The 12,686-nt window shown below is 44.9% G+C and overlaps 3 protein-coding genes across 3 annotated transcripts in view; 1 reads left to right on the top strand and 2 right to left on the bottom strand.

Moving 5' to 3' along the window:
* LOC311514623 (olfactory receptor 52M1-like) overlaps positions 1–12,686 on the top strand; it is a gene marked incomplete at both ends in the record, with an annotated part of 149,886 nt that overhangs the window by 62,600 nt on the left and 74,600 nt on the right. The window lies entirely within an intron of this gene.
* LOC311512927 (uncharacterized protein) overlaps positions 1–12,686 on the bottom strand; it is a gene marked incomplete at both ends in the record, with an annotated part of 34,218 nt that overhangs the window by 17,369 nt on the left and 4,163 nt on the right. The window lies entirely within an intron of this gene.
* Positions 361–1,359, bottom strand: LOC311514578 (olfactory receptor 52R1-like; the record flags this gene model as incomplete). The annotated part of the gene is made up of 1 exon (XM_084617145.1): positions 361–1,359. One exon carries the CDS (start codon positions 1,357–1,359, stop codon positions 361–363), a length of 999 nt encoding a protein of 332 aa, XP_084473271.1.

The following is a 12,686-nucleotide window of genomic DNA, read 5'->3' as shown; positions in this document are numbered from 1 at the left end:
AACATATTGATTTTAGAGATGAGTGGGTCACAGCTGACAAGGGAGGGGAAGACAGGAGCAAGTGACAGGGGCAAGGCATTTGGGAGAAAGACACAGAGCAGGGGCGAGGCTTGACAGAAGAGATGGGTCAAGATTGCAATTCCAGGGATCCAGCTATCAGCAATTAGAAAGGTGGCAAGCCAGGATATTGTACACAGACAGATTCCCCAGTTTATCACATTGACAGAGTCCAGTAAGGACAGGAAAATATTTAATGTCTCTGTCTGTCCAGTAAGTGATTCAGGAAAGGCACGCAGGGCCACGCACCAGACAGCTCTGCATGGACCTCGGTGTGAGGGCCAGAGTATAAGAAGTAAATATTTAGGTCTCTTTGTGAGTAAAGAGCTGGAGCAGCCTGCCCCGGATCTCTTTGGTCCTCAACCCGTAAATAATGGGGTGTAGTATGGGGGGAACCAGCTGGTACACACTGGCAATGAGAACAAGGAAATGCAGTGGCACATTGTGGCCAAACCGGAACAAGAGAGAGGAGAAGAAATCTGGGATGTACAAAGCTGAGATGGCACAAAGATGAGAGATGCAGGTTCCAAAAGTTTTGAGCCGGGCATCCTTTGTGGGGAGGCGGAAGATGGCCCGGAGGATCAGAGTATAGGACACAGCGATAAAAAACACATCCATTCCGATCTCAGAGAAAAGATCAAACAGCCCATAGTAAGTACTGATGCTGATGTCAGCACAGGCCAGCTTCACCACGACTATGTGCCCACAAAAGAAGTGGGGGATGATGTTGGTTCTGCAATATGGCCACTGCCTCGCCAGGAAGGGGTAGGGTAATGCAAGTACGGCACCGCGCAGCACCACGGCCAGGATTATCTTGGCCACCACAGAGTTTGTCAGGATGGTGGAATGTCTCAGGGGATGGCAGATGGCCACATAGCGATCAAAAGCCATGGCCAGAAGGATTCCAGACTCCATCCCTGAGAAGGAGTGAACGAAGTACATCTGGGTGAGGCAGGTGCTGAAACTGATCTCCCTGGAACTGAACCAGAAGATGCTCAGCATTTTGGGCAGGGTGGACGTGGACACGACCAGGTCAGTGACAGCCAGCATGCAGAGGAAATAGTACATGGGCCCATGGAGGCTCGGCTCCCTCTTCACGATCAACAGGATGGTGAAGTTTCCCAAGACAGCTATGGAGTACATAGCACAGAAGGGAATGGAGATCCATATTTGGGCTGCCTCTAGGCCAGGAATGCCCAGCAGGATGAAGTTGGAGGGGTTGGTGAAGTTGGTTGTGTTCAAATCTGACATGGAGTAGGGGAGAAAGTGTCCAACTCTGAGGCATAAGGGTGTCTCCTGCATTTACCGTATGATCCCTGATTTTCTGTGTGTTCCCAGGATCTCAGGTGATGGCCGTAGTGTAAATGCCTGAATGGAGAGACAATGTTAATATGAAACATTGCATGCACTACTGGAAGCTGTTCTCATTGGAGAAGCACATTGATCGCTCGCACACTGAAAAATTACATTTTCATTATTAAGAGAAAATAACTATGAACAATAACCCTACTAAATCCAATTCCATATTTTGTGGTGCTTTCTGCATTAATAGTTCCTACAGTTTGTGGTGGGAGACCCCGAACAGGCACCAGCAGGAAACACAAGTGTGGATCCTGGTTATCCATCATTATCTCAGGCAATGAGAGCCAGTATAGGGAGTCTATACCTTAGGGGGTTCCCCATTCATCCAGTTGCTCAAAATCTCAGAGGGGAAAAAAACAAACTTTTGGGAAAACATGTGCTGAGAGATTCTTTGATAAAAGTTTATTAAGAAGTGGAAAACTCATGATTCCACAGTCAACAAAGTGAACAAGCTTGGGTAAAAACTCAGTTCAGTGGTAAAGTGAAGGCATCAATTGAAGAGGTGGGAAGTAATATGTAACAAAGAGGCAAAAGGGAAAATATAGAGCCAAGAATAGAAATTGGAAGTTAAGAAAATTGATAAGTGAAATTAAGACATCAGGGAAAACTCCATGTTTGGCAGGGTTCTGGATCACAAAAAGGAAGTTATTAAGTATATTAAGAACAAGAGAAATCCTAGAAAAGTTTTATGTCACTTCCTGTGTTAAATGTAAAGTATTAAGAAAGAAAGGGAAAGGGGTTTTTTTTTCATAAAATAATTGACAAGGTTACGAAAGAATGGAAAAGCTGGTATGGGATTAGTTCAAAAAAAGTCTAGAAATGTAAGTAATGGCAGTCACCAACAGGGTTTATGCAAAACAGATCTTGTCAAATAAACCTGATTTCATCCTTTTATGAGAGTACACATTGGTTGAATGGGGTACACATTTGGTGGATTAAGGGAACAACACAGATGCAACGTACCTTGATTTCTCAGCGGTATATGATTTAGTAGGGGAAAATGTTGAGTTGGTGAGTTGGAGCAGGGGAAGGATTTTACCTCTGTGCATGGCAGTGGTTTAACAAACTGCATCCAGTTCTGTAGTCCAAATTTGAAAAAAAAGATGTTGAAAACGTGCAGAGGGTGCAGAAAAGAACCACAAAAATGATTGGAGGATGGAGAAAAAGCCGGATCGTTAGACTTGAAGGTGTATATCTCTTTAACTTATCAATAAAATGCCCAAGTGGAGACTTTTATGGGGAAAAAACTCTGGGTAATAATGGGCTCTGTAATCTACCAGAGAAAGGCTGAGCAAGACCAAAGGGCTGGAAGCTGAAGCCAGGCAAATTCCAGCTTGAAATTAGGGCCAAATAGTTCACACTAATGGTTATTAAAGACTAGGACACACTGAGAAGAAAAGTCTTGGATTCGCCATTTCACCAACTTGGCAGATGAAGACTGGATGTTTTTCTGGAAGATCTGCTTGAAGGGTTGTTTACATTTTAAATTCTACAACCATGCTTCCCTAGCTCTTTAATATAATTATTACTTACACAGAGGGAAGGGGTTCTCCCCTCTGCATAGGTAATCCCCGAGAGATGGTAGCTAGGTCGATGGAAGAATTAATCTCATGCTGTCTACACCAGGGCACAGATGATCCAACAAGTTCTAGGAATGTATTGGAGACAAATTTTTGTTCCATAAGCGGGAGAAAGCTACGAGGAGAGAGGCTGTTCTAGACCTGATGTTGACATAGAAGGAGGAACTGGTTGCGAATGGAAAGTGGAAGGCAGCTTGCGGGAAAGTGATCATGAAAGGATAGAGTTCATGATTCTAAAGAATGGTAGGAGGGAAAACAGCAAAATAAAAACAATGGATTTCAAGAAGGCAGACTTTAGCAAACTCAGGGAGCTGTTACGTAAGATCTCATGAGAAGCAAGTCTAAGGGGAAAAACAATAGAAGACATCTGGCAGTTTTTCAAAGAGACATTATTAAGGGCACAAGAGCAAACTATCCCACTGCATAGGAAAGATAGGATGTATAGCAAGAGACCACAGTGGATTAACCAGGAGATGTTCAGTGATTTAAAAAAAGAAAAAAGGATCCTAAAAAAGTGGAAACAAGGTCAAATTACAAAGGAGAAATATAAACAAATAAATAACACATGCATGTAGGAGCGAAATTAGAAAGGCCAACGCACAAAACGCGACCAAAGTAGCTGGATACTTAAAGGAAACAAGAAACCATAACAAGAAAACATTCTACAAATACATTGGAAGCAATCACAAGACCAAGGACAGTGTAGTTCCATTACTAAATGAAGAGGGAAAAGCAATAACAAAAAATGTGGAAATGACAGAGGTGCTTAATGACTTCTTTGATTTGGTTTCCACTAAGACAGTTGATGTGTTTGGACACCTAACATAGAGAATGCCAGTGAAAATGGGGTAGGTTCAAATGCTAAAAAAGGGAAAGAACAAGTACAAAGTTACTTGGACAAGTCAGATGTCTTCAAGTCACCAGAGCCTGACAAAATGCATCCTAGAATACTCAAGGAACTGACTGAGGAGATATCTGAGCCATTAGCTATTATCTTTGAAAAGTCATGGAAGACAGGGGAGATTCTGGAAGACTGGAGAAGAGCACATATAGTGCCTATCTATAAAATGGGAACTAAGGGCACCTCTGGCAATTACAGACCAGTCAGCTTAACTTCTGTACCAGGTAAGATAAGGGAGCAAATAATTAAGGAATCAATTTGAAAACATCTGGAAGATAATAAGATGATAAGTGATAGCATGGATTTGTCAAGAACAAATCATGTCCAACCAATCTGATAGCTTTCTTTGACAGGGTAACAAGCCTTGTGGATGGGGGGAAGTAGTAGGTGTAGTATATCTCAATTTTAGTAAGCCTTTTGATACAGTATTGCATGACTTTCCCATTAAGAATCTAGGGAAATACAACCTAGATGGAGCTAAAATAATAAGGTGGGTGCATAACTGGTTGGAAAACTGCTCCCAGAGAGTAATTATCAATGGTTCACCATCAGGCTGGAAGGATATAACAAGTGGGGAGGTCAGTTCTGGGTTCAGTTCCTTTCAATGTCTTCATCAACAATTTATTTCATGGCATAGAGAGTACCCTTATTAAATTAGCAGATGATCCCAAGTTGGGAGGGGTTGAAGAAGTCCTTTGGAGAATCAGATAAACATTCAAAATGATCTGGAACAGCTGGAGAAAAGGAAGATTAGGAGTCTTGAAAACATGACCTCTGAGGGAAGACTGAACAAATTGGGTTTGTGTATTCTGAAAAAGAGAAGACTGAGGGGTTACATGATAACAGTTTTCAAATACCTAAAAGGTTGTTTCAAGGAGCAGGTTAGAGAAACATCCATCAGGGATGTTATAAATGCTTCTGGTCCTTCCATGAGTGGACTTGATGACCTCTTGAGGTCCCTTCCAGTTCTATGATTCTATGATATAGTTACATCTGTCTGGGGTTTGGATTTTTTTGCTGTTTCAAAAAAGGCAAATGTAATGTTAGGTTACCTTAACAGAAGTATCACGTGCAAGTCATGGTACATGATAGTATTCCTCTGCTTGGTGCAGGTTAGGTCTCAGTTGGAGTAATGTGTCCAATTCTGCTCACCAATGTATAGAAAGAATGTAGAGAAACTGGAAAGTATACATAGTCCAGTAAGAAATGTTATGCAAAGGATGGAATACAAGCCGTATGAGCAAGCAGAAGGAACCAGTATGTTTATTTGGAAAAGTGGAGATTAATGGGGGACATGATAGTGGTCTTCAAATACACAGAAGACTTGGCACAATCCAGAGGTAACTCAGTGAAATGTAATGGGCCGATGTTTTACAGGAGGTCAGACAGTATGATCAGATGGTCCCTTCTGACCTTAAACCCTATGGATCTATTGATAAAGAAAGTAGAACAGGCATTTATATTTAATGTGTCTCATAACATGAACTAGGGACTGTTTAGTTAAATTGAAAGTCTGACCATATAACATTAAGTAAAGATAATTGCTAATGTAATTCATATTTTGCCTCCAGAACTCCAGGCTACCAACATCATTGGAGAGAGGAGGATAGAAGAATGTTATTCACAAATGGATTGGCCGTTGCAGGTGGTGCTGGTGACATCACCCATAGGTAATGCTGTCTGACACCTTCCATTAGAAGACCTCATTTCGAGTTGCTTATAAGTATGCCAAATTTTCAGTGTTTGGACTGAGATTTCCCTAGCTGGGTGTCTGCTTCGAGCAGTATTGTTTTTTGAAAGTTTCAGGCAGAACAGTTCAGCCGACTTCTAGAATGAAGCAAGGAGAAAGTATGTGTTACCCATGTTAAAAATTCTCATTACTGTTCAATTGAGGAGCTCTAGCACCTCCAAGCTTTCCAGCAGATAAAAGTCAGGTAACAGCCCCTGTCCCTCTCCCCATTAACAGACAGAGTCCTGAAATACAAGAGGAGCGGGTGACAGTGTCTGTGCATTAACACACAGTTGGCTCCCGAAGTCTGTTCTGGGTTCTTTCTACAAGGGGATTTTTGCCTCTCTGGGGCCTGAGCACAGCACGGGTCGTGGTCTCAGAATTTGGCCTTGTATTGCACATCTAATAACATCTTTCATCCTGAAGGATTCACTGTACCACTGAAATTCACCACCTCGGGGCTGTAGTCCATCAGGCGGGATGAGCAGGGGTGCACAGTAAAGAATGACATTTTGGCCACTGATTCTTAAGCAAACTCATCACTTACGGCAAGGGCCCTGGGACGTTTCAAGGACCACAGACTTACTCTCTATCCCACCACACCCACATTACTCAGGGTTTGACAATCAGCCTCTCAGCAAAAGATGATACCTGTGAATTCTGAGACGGAAGTGTCCTCCCAAGGAATCCCCCTCAGGTAGCCATGACCCACACCTCTCTCACCCCAGCATCTCCAGCAACATCCCACGCCGAGAGCCAACACACAGCATGCACAGTTTATAATATAGCTCTGTGTAATCCCAGTGGGGTTCGCTCAGCCTCCAGAGGAGAAGGGAGGACCTGAATGTAAACAGGCTGTAGACAAGTATGTCTCCACTTTGGTGCTAATTGTCCAGCTTCAGGAGTAAACAGTAATTAAGGAACATTCCCAAAGGGAGATGAGAACTCGTGGGCTCTGTACTGAGTCAGAGAGGAATTGACTGCTTTGTATGTTTGTGTGTACATATTACAAAAGTATAGGTGATGAGGTGGTGAGTAAAAAAACTAGGGATAATGCCTAACTCTCCAGAGGATCTGATATCCTGTAAATTGTCAAGATAGATGGGTAGATGGAAGACAGTGGACCGACAGATCTCGGGAAATTTGAGTAAGAGAGAGACAAGCACTTACAGAAAACACATGGGGCTATCAGTAAGGCATCAGAGATCAGTACTTCTCATCAGTAACTATCATTTTGCTGTGTTGCACCTTTCATTGAGGGATCTTCAAAACACCTAGCAAGGGAAAGTCACTCTGAACCATCCCCATTTCTCTGATCGGTAAACTGAGGCACGGGGAGACATGACTTGCCCGAGGTCACACAGAGACTGACTCATAGAACCCAAGTGTCCTGACTTCCCTTCCATTACCACGGTCTCTCTGTCTGTCCCTCAGTGACCACATGACAATGAGGAAATGGACTCACAGTCTTGCAGAGCCTGTTCACTGCAGGGTGGGAAAGGGATTCCCTGGGGTGCAACCTGGAACTGGGGACAGCCGAACCCTCCAGCATACGAGTCTGAGCCCCCTCTCACACTGTGAGGTTGTGACAAGCTGCAATCCTCTCAGGTCTTGCACTTACATAGCTATACACAAACAGGGACACACCCAGCTGCAGTTACATGAATGCTTTCACCAGCCATCCATGAAACAAAAATAGAGAGGCTCCAGCCAGTTCCCCCCAGCTCCCCAGCCTAGGACCCAAGAGCTGTACCTGGCCAAAAGCCTGACTTTTGTAACTTTATTTCCCAGTCTGCCCCTCCCTCAATGGGGAGAGGACAATACATCAGCCTGAGCAGATTTCCGTTTTACTTTTCAAACAACATCCTGTATTAAGTAAAAAAATAGAAAACAGATTTATAATTAGATAAAGATTGGTTGTTTAAATGATTATAAGTAATAATGTACAGAACAAAGTTGAAATCTGAGAAATAAACAAAATCACAATCTGAGTTCTATACACTAGACAGACTTAGAATCGAGCAGTGCGTCACCCTGATGGTACAAACAATCCACCAATCTGCCAAACGGGCTAGAAATCCCTTCAACCTGGGACCACAAGTTCAGTCCCAGTTTCTAACATCTGCCATGTTGCCGCTGTTTTCGATGTTTTCACTGAAGCCAAATAAATAAAAGCCCCCAGAGCTTTTGTGTCTGCCACCGTGCCTCTGTGTCCTCACCGCCCGGGAGCATTCTTTGGGATTCAGTCAGAGTCCTCTGGGGTGTTCTGAGGCCACCTCCAGCAGCTCACGGCTTCTCCTCCAGTAGGAGTCTGTCTCACCGCTGCAGCCAGAGCCCTGCAACCAGAGATTCCCCTCTGCCGCCTGTGTGCCTCGCTCCTGCCCCAGCTCCTTCTGGCTCAGCCAGTCTCTGTGTTGTTCAAGGACTGAACCAACCCCTCCTCTTTCTGCTCCATCTTCCCTTCCATTCGTTCCTTGCCCACCCCTGTGCCCAGCCAGAAGAAGTGACAAAGAAGACACTGAAGACTGTCAGAGGGATCTCACAAAACAGGCTTTTCTCCACTTTCATACCGGAGCTCTGAGCAATCAGACTGCTCTCCTACACACTAGCAACTCCCCCACCTTTTCTCCCCCCACCCCCCATCCTTCCCGGACAGTTTATTCCCACCCATGACAGGGCTCCAGTCATGTGAGCTACCCCACCAAGTCTCTGTTATTCCAATCATAGCATAGTTCCTTGACTGTGCCAGGACTTCCAATTCTTCTGGCTTGTTTCCCAGGCTCCTTGCATTTGTGTACATGCATCTAAGATAACTAGCCGATTGCCCTGCTTTCTCGGTATGAATCAGGAGGGTTCCTGACTTGTAACCTCTTCCTTGTGTTTCTGACCCGAATCTCACTTCCCCACTTACATCTGGGGTAGCGGTCCGAGGTCTTGATCAATCTTGACAGACACTCGGTCACATCCTGGATTCTAGCTCCAGGGAAACAGCGCACTTCTCGATACATAATGCATCGAGCCCAAGGATCTGCTGCAGGGTGTCAAACCAAAGCAGTGTGTGATTCTGCAGCCCGGATCAGGGCACACTAGAAACAATAAAGAATAATCTTCAGCTACTGCCCGTAGAGGTTGTGGTTCAGAGGGCAGCAGTGATTCTGGTGGTACAGTGACAAGCTCACCCAGCGACTCCGTGGCAGAGATGGGACGCTTTGCTCCCAGCTTACTGGTCCCTGCTGATGCTTTATCTCGAGTTCATTGGCTTGGGCCAAATCCTCAGCTGCTGCAAGTGGGTGCAGCCCCATGGAAATCAGGGGAAATTCCCTCACTAGAGAAATAAAGGGAGAGAGAACACCACACCTCTGTGCTGCTGCGTGCACTGTATGAGCCAGGTATGGATTGGCAGTGAGGGACTCGTGGGAGATGGTCGAGGCTCAAGACACTTCCCCTTCTGCTGCCTCAGTTTTCCCATCTGTAAAAGGGGAATACCTCCTGGAAAGAGTGAGCAATAGTCTGTAAAGCACCTGTCAGTGGTTTCCATGTGACACCACGTCTCAGCTCTGGAAGGGGAGTGGGTGCCAGTGGGGGGCAGATAAATCTTGGGACTACATACGAATATTAGAATGCCCATATTGGATAAGACGAATGGTCCATGTAGCCTAGTAACCTGTTTGCCAAGAGTGGCCAGTGCCATGTGCCTCAGAGGGAATGAACAGAACATGGAAATCATCAAGTGATTGATGTCACCCACACCCAGAATCTGGCAAAGAAAGGCTAAGGACACCATCCCTCCCCATCCTGACCAATAGCCATTGATTGACATTATCTAGCTCTACTGGAATCCTATTACAGTCTTGGCCTTCACAACATCCTCTGGCCCAAAATTGCACAGGTTGACTGTGAAGAAATTCTTTTTTTTTTTTTTTGTTTCAAAACTGCTGCCTATTCATTTCATTGCGTGACCCTCAGGTCTTCTGGTATCTGAAGGAGTAAATAACCCTTCCTGATTCATTTTTTTCCACATCAGGCATTATTTTAAAGACCTCATATCCCACTTGCATCATGTCTTTTCCAAGCTGAAAGCCCCAGACTTTTTAATCTTTCCTCATATGGACAGTATTCCATACCACTAATAATTTCTGTTGCCTTTCTCTGTGCCTTTTCCAATGCCACAGAAGAGGGATCAGAGAAGGAAGTTTTGTTCAGCCCTTCAAAACCAGAGAGACTGGATGAGTCAGGAGAAGCTGGGGAAGAACAGAGGCACAAGGGTGGCAGAGTGGACTCATGAGTTTCAGGGCTAAGGCTGCAGCAGACAGACAGTCTCCAATTGCAGGAGAAACCATTCATTGCAGGAGGGAGAAAGTATGCTCCAGGAACCTGTGGACAACATAATGGCTATTGGAAAACATAATCCCAACTATACATATCCAGTGGTGGGGTCTAAATTATCGGTTACCCCTCAAGAAAGAGAGCTTGGCTTCATTGTGGATAGTTCTCTGAAAACATCCCCTCCATGTACTTCAGGGAATCAGTCAGAAAGGGAAAGATAATAAGAGTGAAAATATCATATTGCCGCTATCTAAATCCATGGTACGCCCACACCTAAACTACTGCCTGCAGAGCTGATCTTCCCGTCTCAGAAAGAGATATTGGGATGGAAAAAGTTAGGGAAAAGGGCAATCAGAATGATGAGGGGTAGGGAACAGCTGCCGTAGGAGGAGAGATTAATGAGAATGGGTCTTTTCACCTTGGGAAAGAGACGACTCAGGGGGGATATGAGAGAGGTCAGTAAAATCATGAATGGCTGAAAATCCCCAAAATGGGTGGTTATTCTACTACTTGGACTTACCAAGGCAACAACAAAACAGTGTTTTGCAATGCTTTACTGCTTATACAGAAGCCAAAACATAGTTCCCCTAAAGCAACCCAACCTTGGGCTTCCACCCAGATAGCCAAGACAAGTATGGTGATGATTATTGATAATCTTGTTCATCGTATAATAAAGTTCTACCAATCCAAAAGGATTCTACACATCACCTCCCAGATGAATGGATATTTCCAAATGCTCACTTAGAGCCAAATCTTATTAACTAAACTAAGATTTATTAAAAAAGAGAGATTACTGGTTAAAAGATAATTATGCACAGAGACATGGTTTGAGTTTTTAAGCCTGTTTCATAGTAGAGATGACTGGCATCAGAGTTCCACCGAGTTCTTCCAGAATTAGTCAAGGGAGTATCTGCTCAAGTGGGTCTCATCCCATCTCTCTCTCTCTCTCTCTCTCTCTTTCTCTTCTCCTGCTTCATTTAGGTCCAGCTCTCTCTTTCAATTTGTAACTCACCCCAACACAGACGTGCCTTCCCCCTCCGTCTCTTCTAAATCCCTAGCCATTATCAACCAGCAGCCTGCCACTGTGGCAGCCTATAGTATAGTATTTGCTTGACCTCATATCTTTTCTTATAAGTTTATTAGTTTCTTTTAGGTTGGATTATTTCTTTTATGAATAAATGTACAGATTCATATTAGAGTATATTCTCCTGTAACACAAGGGACCTGCAGGTAGCATCCTATATGTGAGCAAAGGCAGTGAGCATATATGACAAGGTGTGGAGAAAAGTGCAGCCTGAAACTTCTGTGGAAGTTGTGGAGGAGCTGGAATAGGGGCTGCAATCTTGCACATTCTAGATAGGCATGTGCCAGGGTTTGTCTCATGCCACAAAATGGGGAGGCATCTGGAATGGGGGTGAACTGTGCCACATACATGCCTATGCTCATGGCTGCATGAAGGAGCCACCAACCGATATCCCCCATGTGCCGTGGGACCAGGTTGGAGTACTTTCTGGCCCACCGGGGTTCCTCACCTACAAAAGGTGGTACTAGGTCCCGCCACTTGGTATCAGGACATCTCAGGAAACGGAGCATGTAAAGTTGTTCCCTTGTTGAAATTCAGAAATAAACCAGCTGCAGGGCGTGCAGCCCACCTTGGTTATGAAGGGGAGGGGGGGCAGAGGGACTCATGGGACAGGAGCCAAATCAAGAATTCCAGAGGTCCTGGGGTGAGGGGTAGATGGGGAGCAACCTCTTGTAGGACCTGTTCAAGGAAAACCCGAGCAGTAGGCAATAAGGGGGCCCCCCACCTCCTGGAGTATGCACAGAGCGGGTCTGAAGGGTGAAGAGCCCCAGGTGAGATCCGAGATGAAAGAAGCCATCGTGACCACTAAATGGTGGGCAGAGAACTGGGCCAGTCGAATGCTGGAGGAGTGGGCCCAGGCAAGATGGAAACAAAATACATACATGCAGTCCAACCAGGAGTAGCGTAACCGATTGACCTCCACCTGGACAAAGGTAAAAGCAAAATTGTCATCCGGGTGTTGGTCATGCCAGACGTCCTGCAGGGAGTGATGATTGACCATCTCTCTGAGGATGCCTGCAGAGGCCTGGCTGCTCTCAAGCTTTGAGTAATTCAGCTCCATAGAATCATAGAATATCAGGGTTGGAAGGGACCTCAGGAGGTCATCTAGTCCAACCCCCTGCTCAAAGCAGGACCAATCCCCCAAAAAATCATTCCAGCCAGGGCTTTGTCAAGCCTGACCTTAAAAACTTCTAAGGAAGGAGATTCTACCACCTCCCTAGGTAACGCATTCCAGTGTTTCACCACCCTCCTAGTGAAAAACTTTTTTCCGAATACCCAACCTAAACCTCCCCCACTGCAACTTGAGACCATTACTCCTTGTCCTGTCATCTTCTACCACTGAGAATAGTCTAGAACCATCCTCTTTGGAACCACCTCTCAGGTAGTTGAAAGCACCTATCAAATCCCCCCTAATCCTTCTCTTCTGCAGACTAAACAATCCCTGTTCCCTCAGCCTCTCCTCATAAGTCATGTGTTCCAGTCCCCTAATCATTTTTGTTGCCCTTCACTGGACGTTTTCCAATTTTTCCACATCCTTCTTGAAGTGTGGAGCTCAAAACTGAACACAGTACTCCAGATGAGGCCTCACCAAACTCGAATAGCGGGGAACTATAACGTCCCTCGATATGCTGGCTATGCCCCTACTTA

Source organism: Lepidochelys olivacea, assembly GCF_965140295.1.
Source record: "Lepidochelys olivacea isolate rLepOli2 genome assembly, chromosome: 1".
Classification (NCBI taxonomy): domain Eukaryota; kingdom Metazoa; phylum Chordata; order Testudines; family Cheloniidae; genus Lepidochelys; species Lepidochelys olivacea.
The sequence above is the reverse complement of the archived record's forward strand: the minus strand, read 5'-3'. Positions and strand labels throughout refer to the sequence as shown.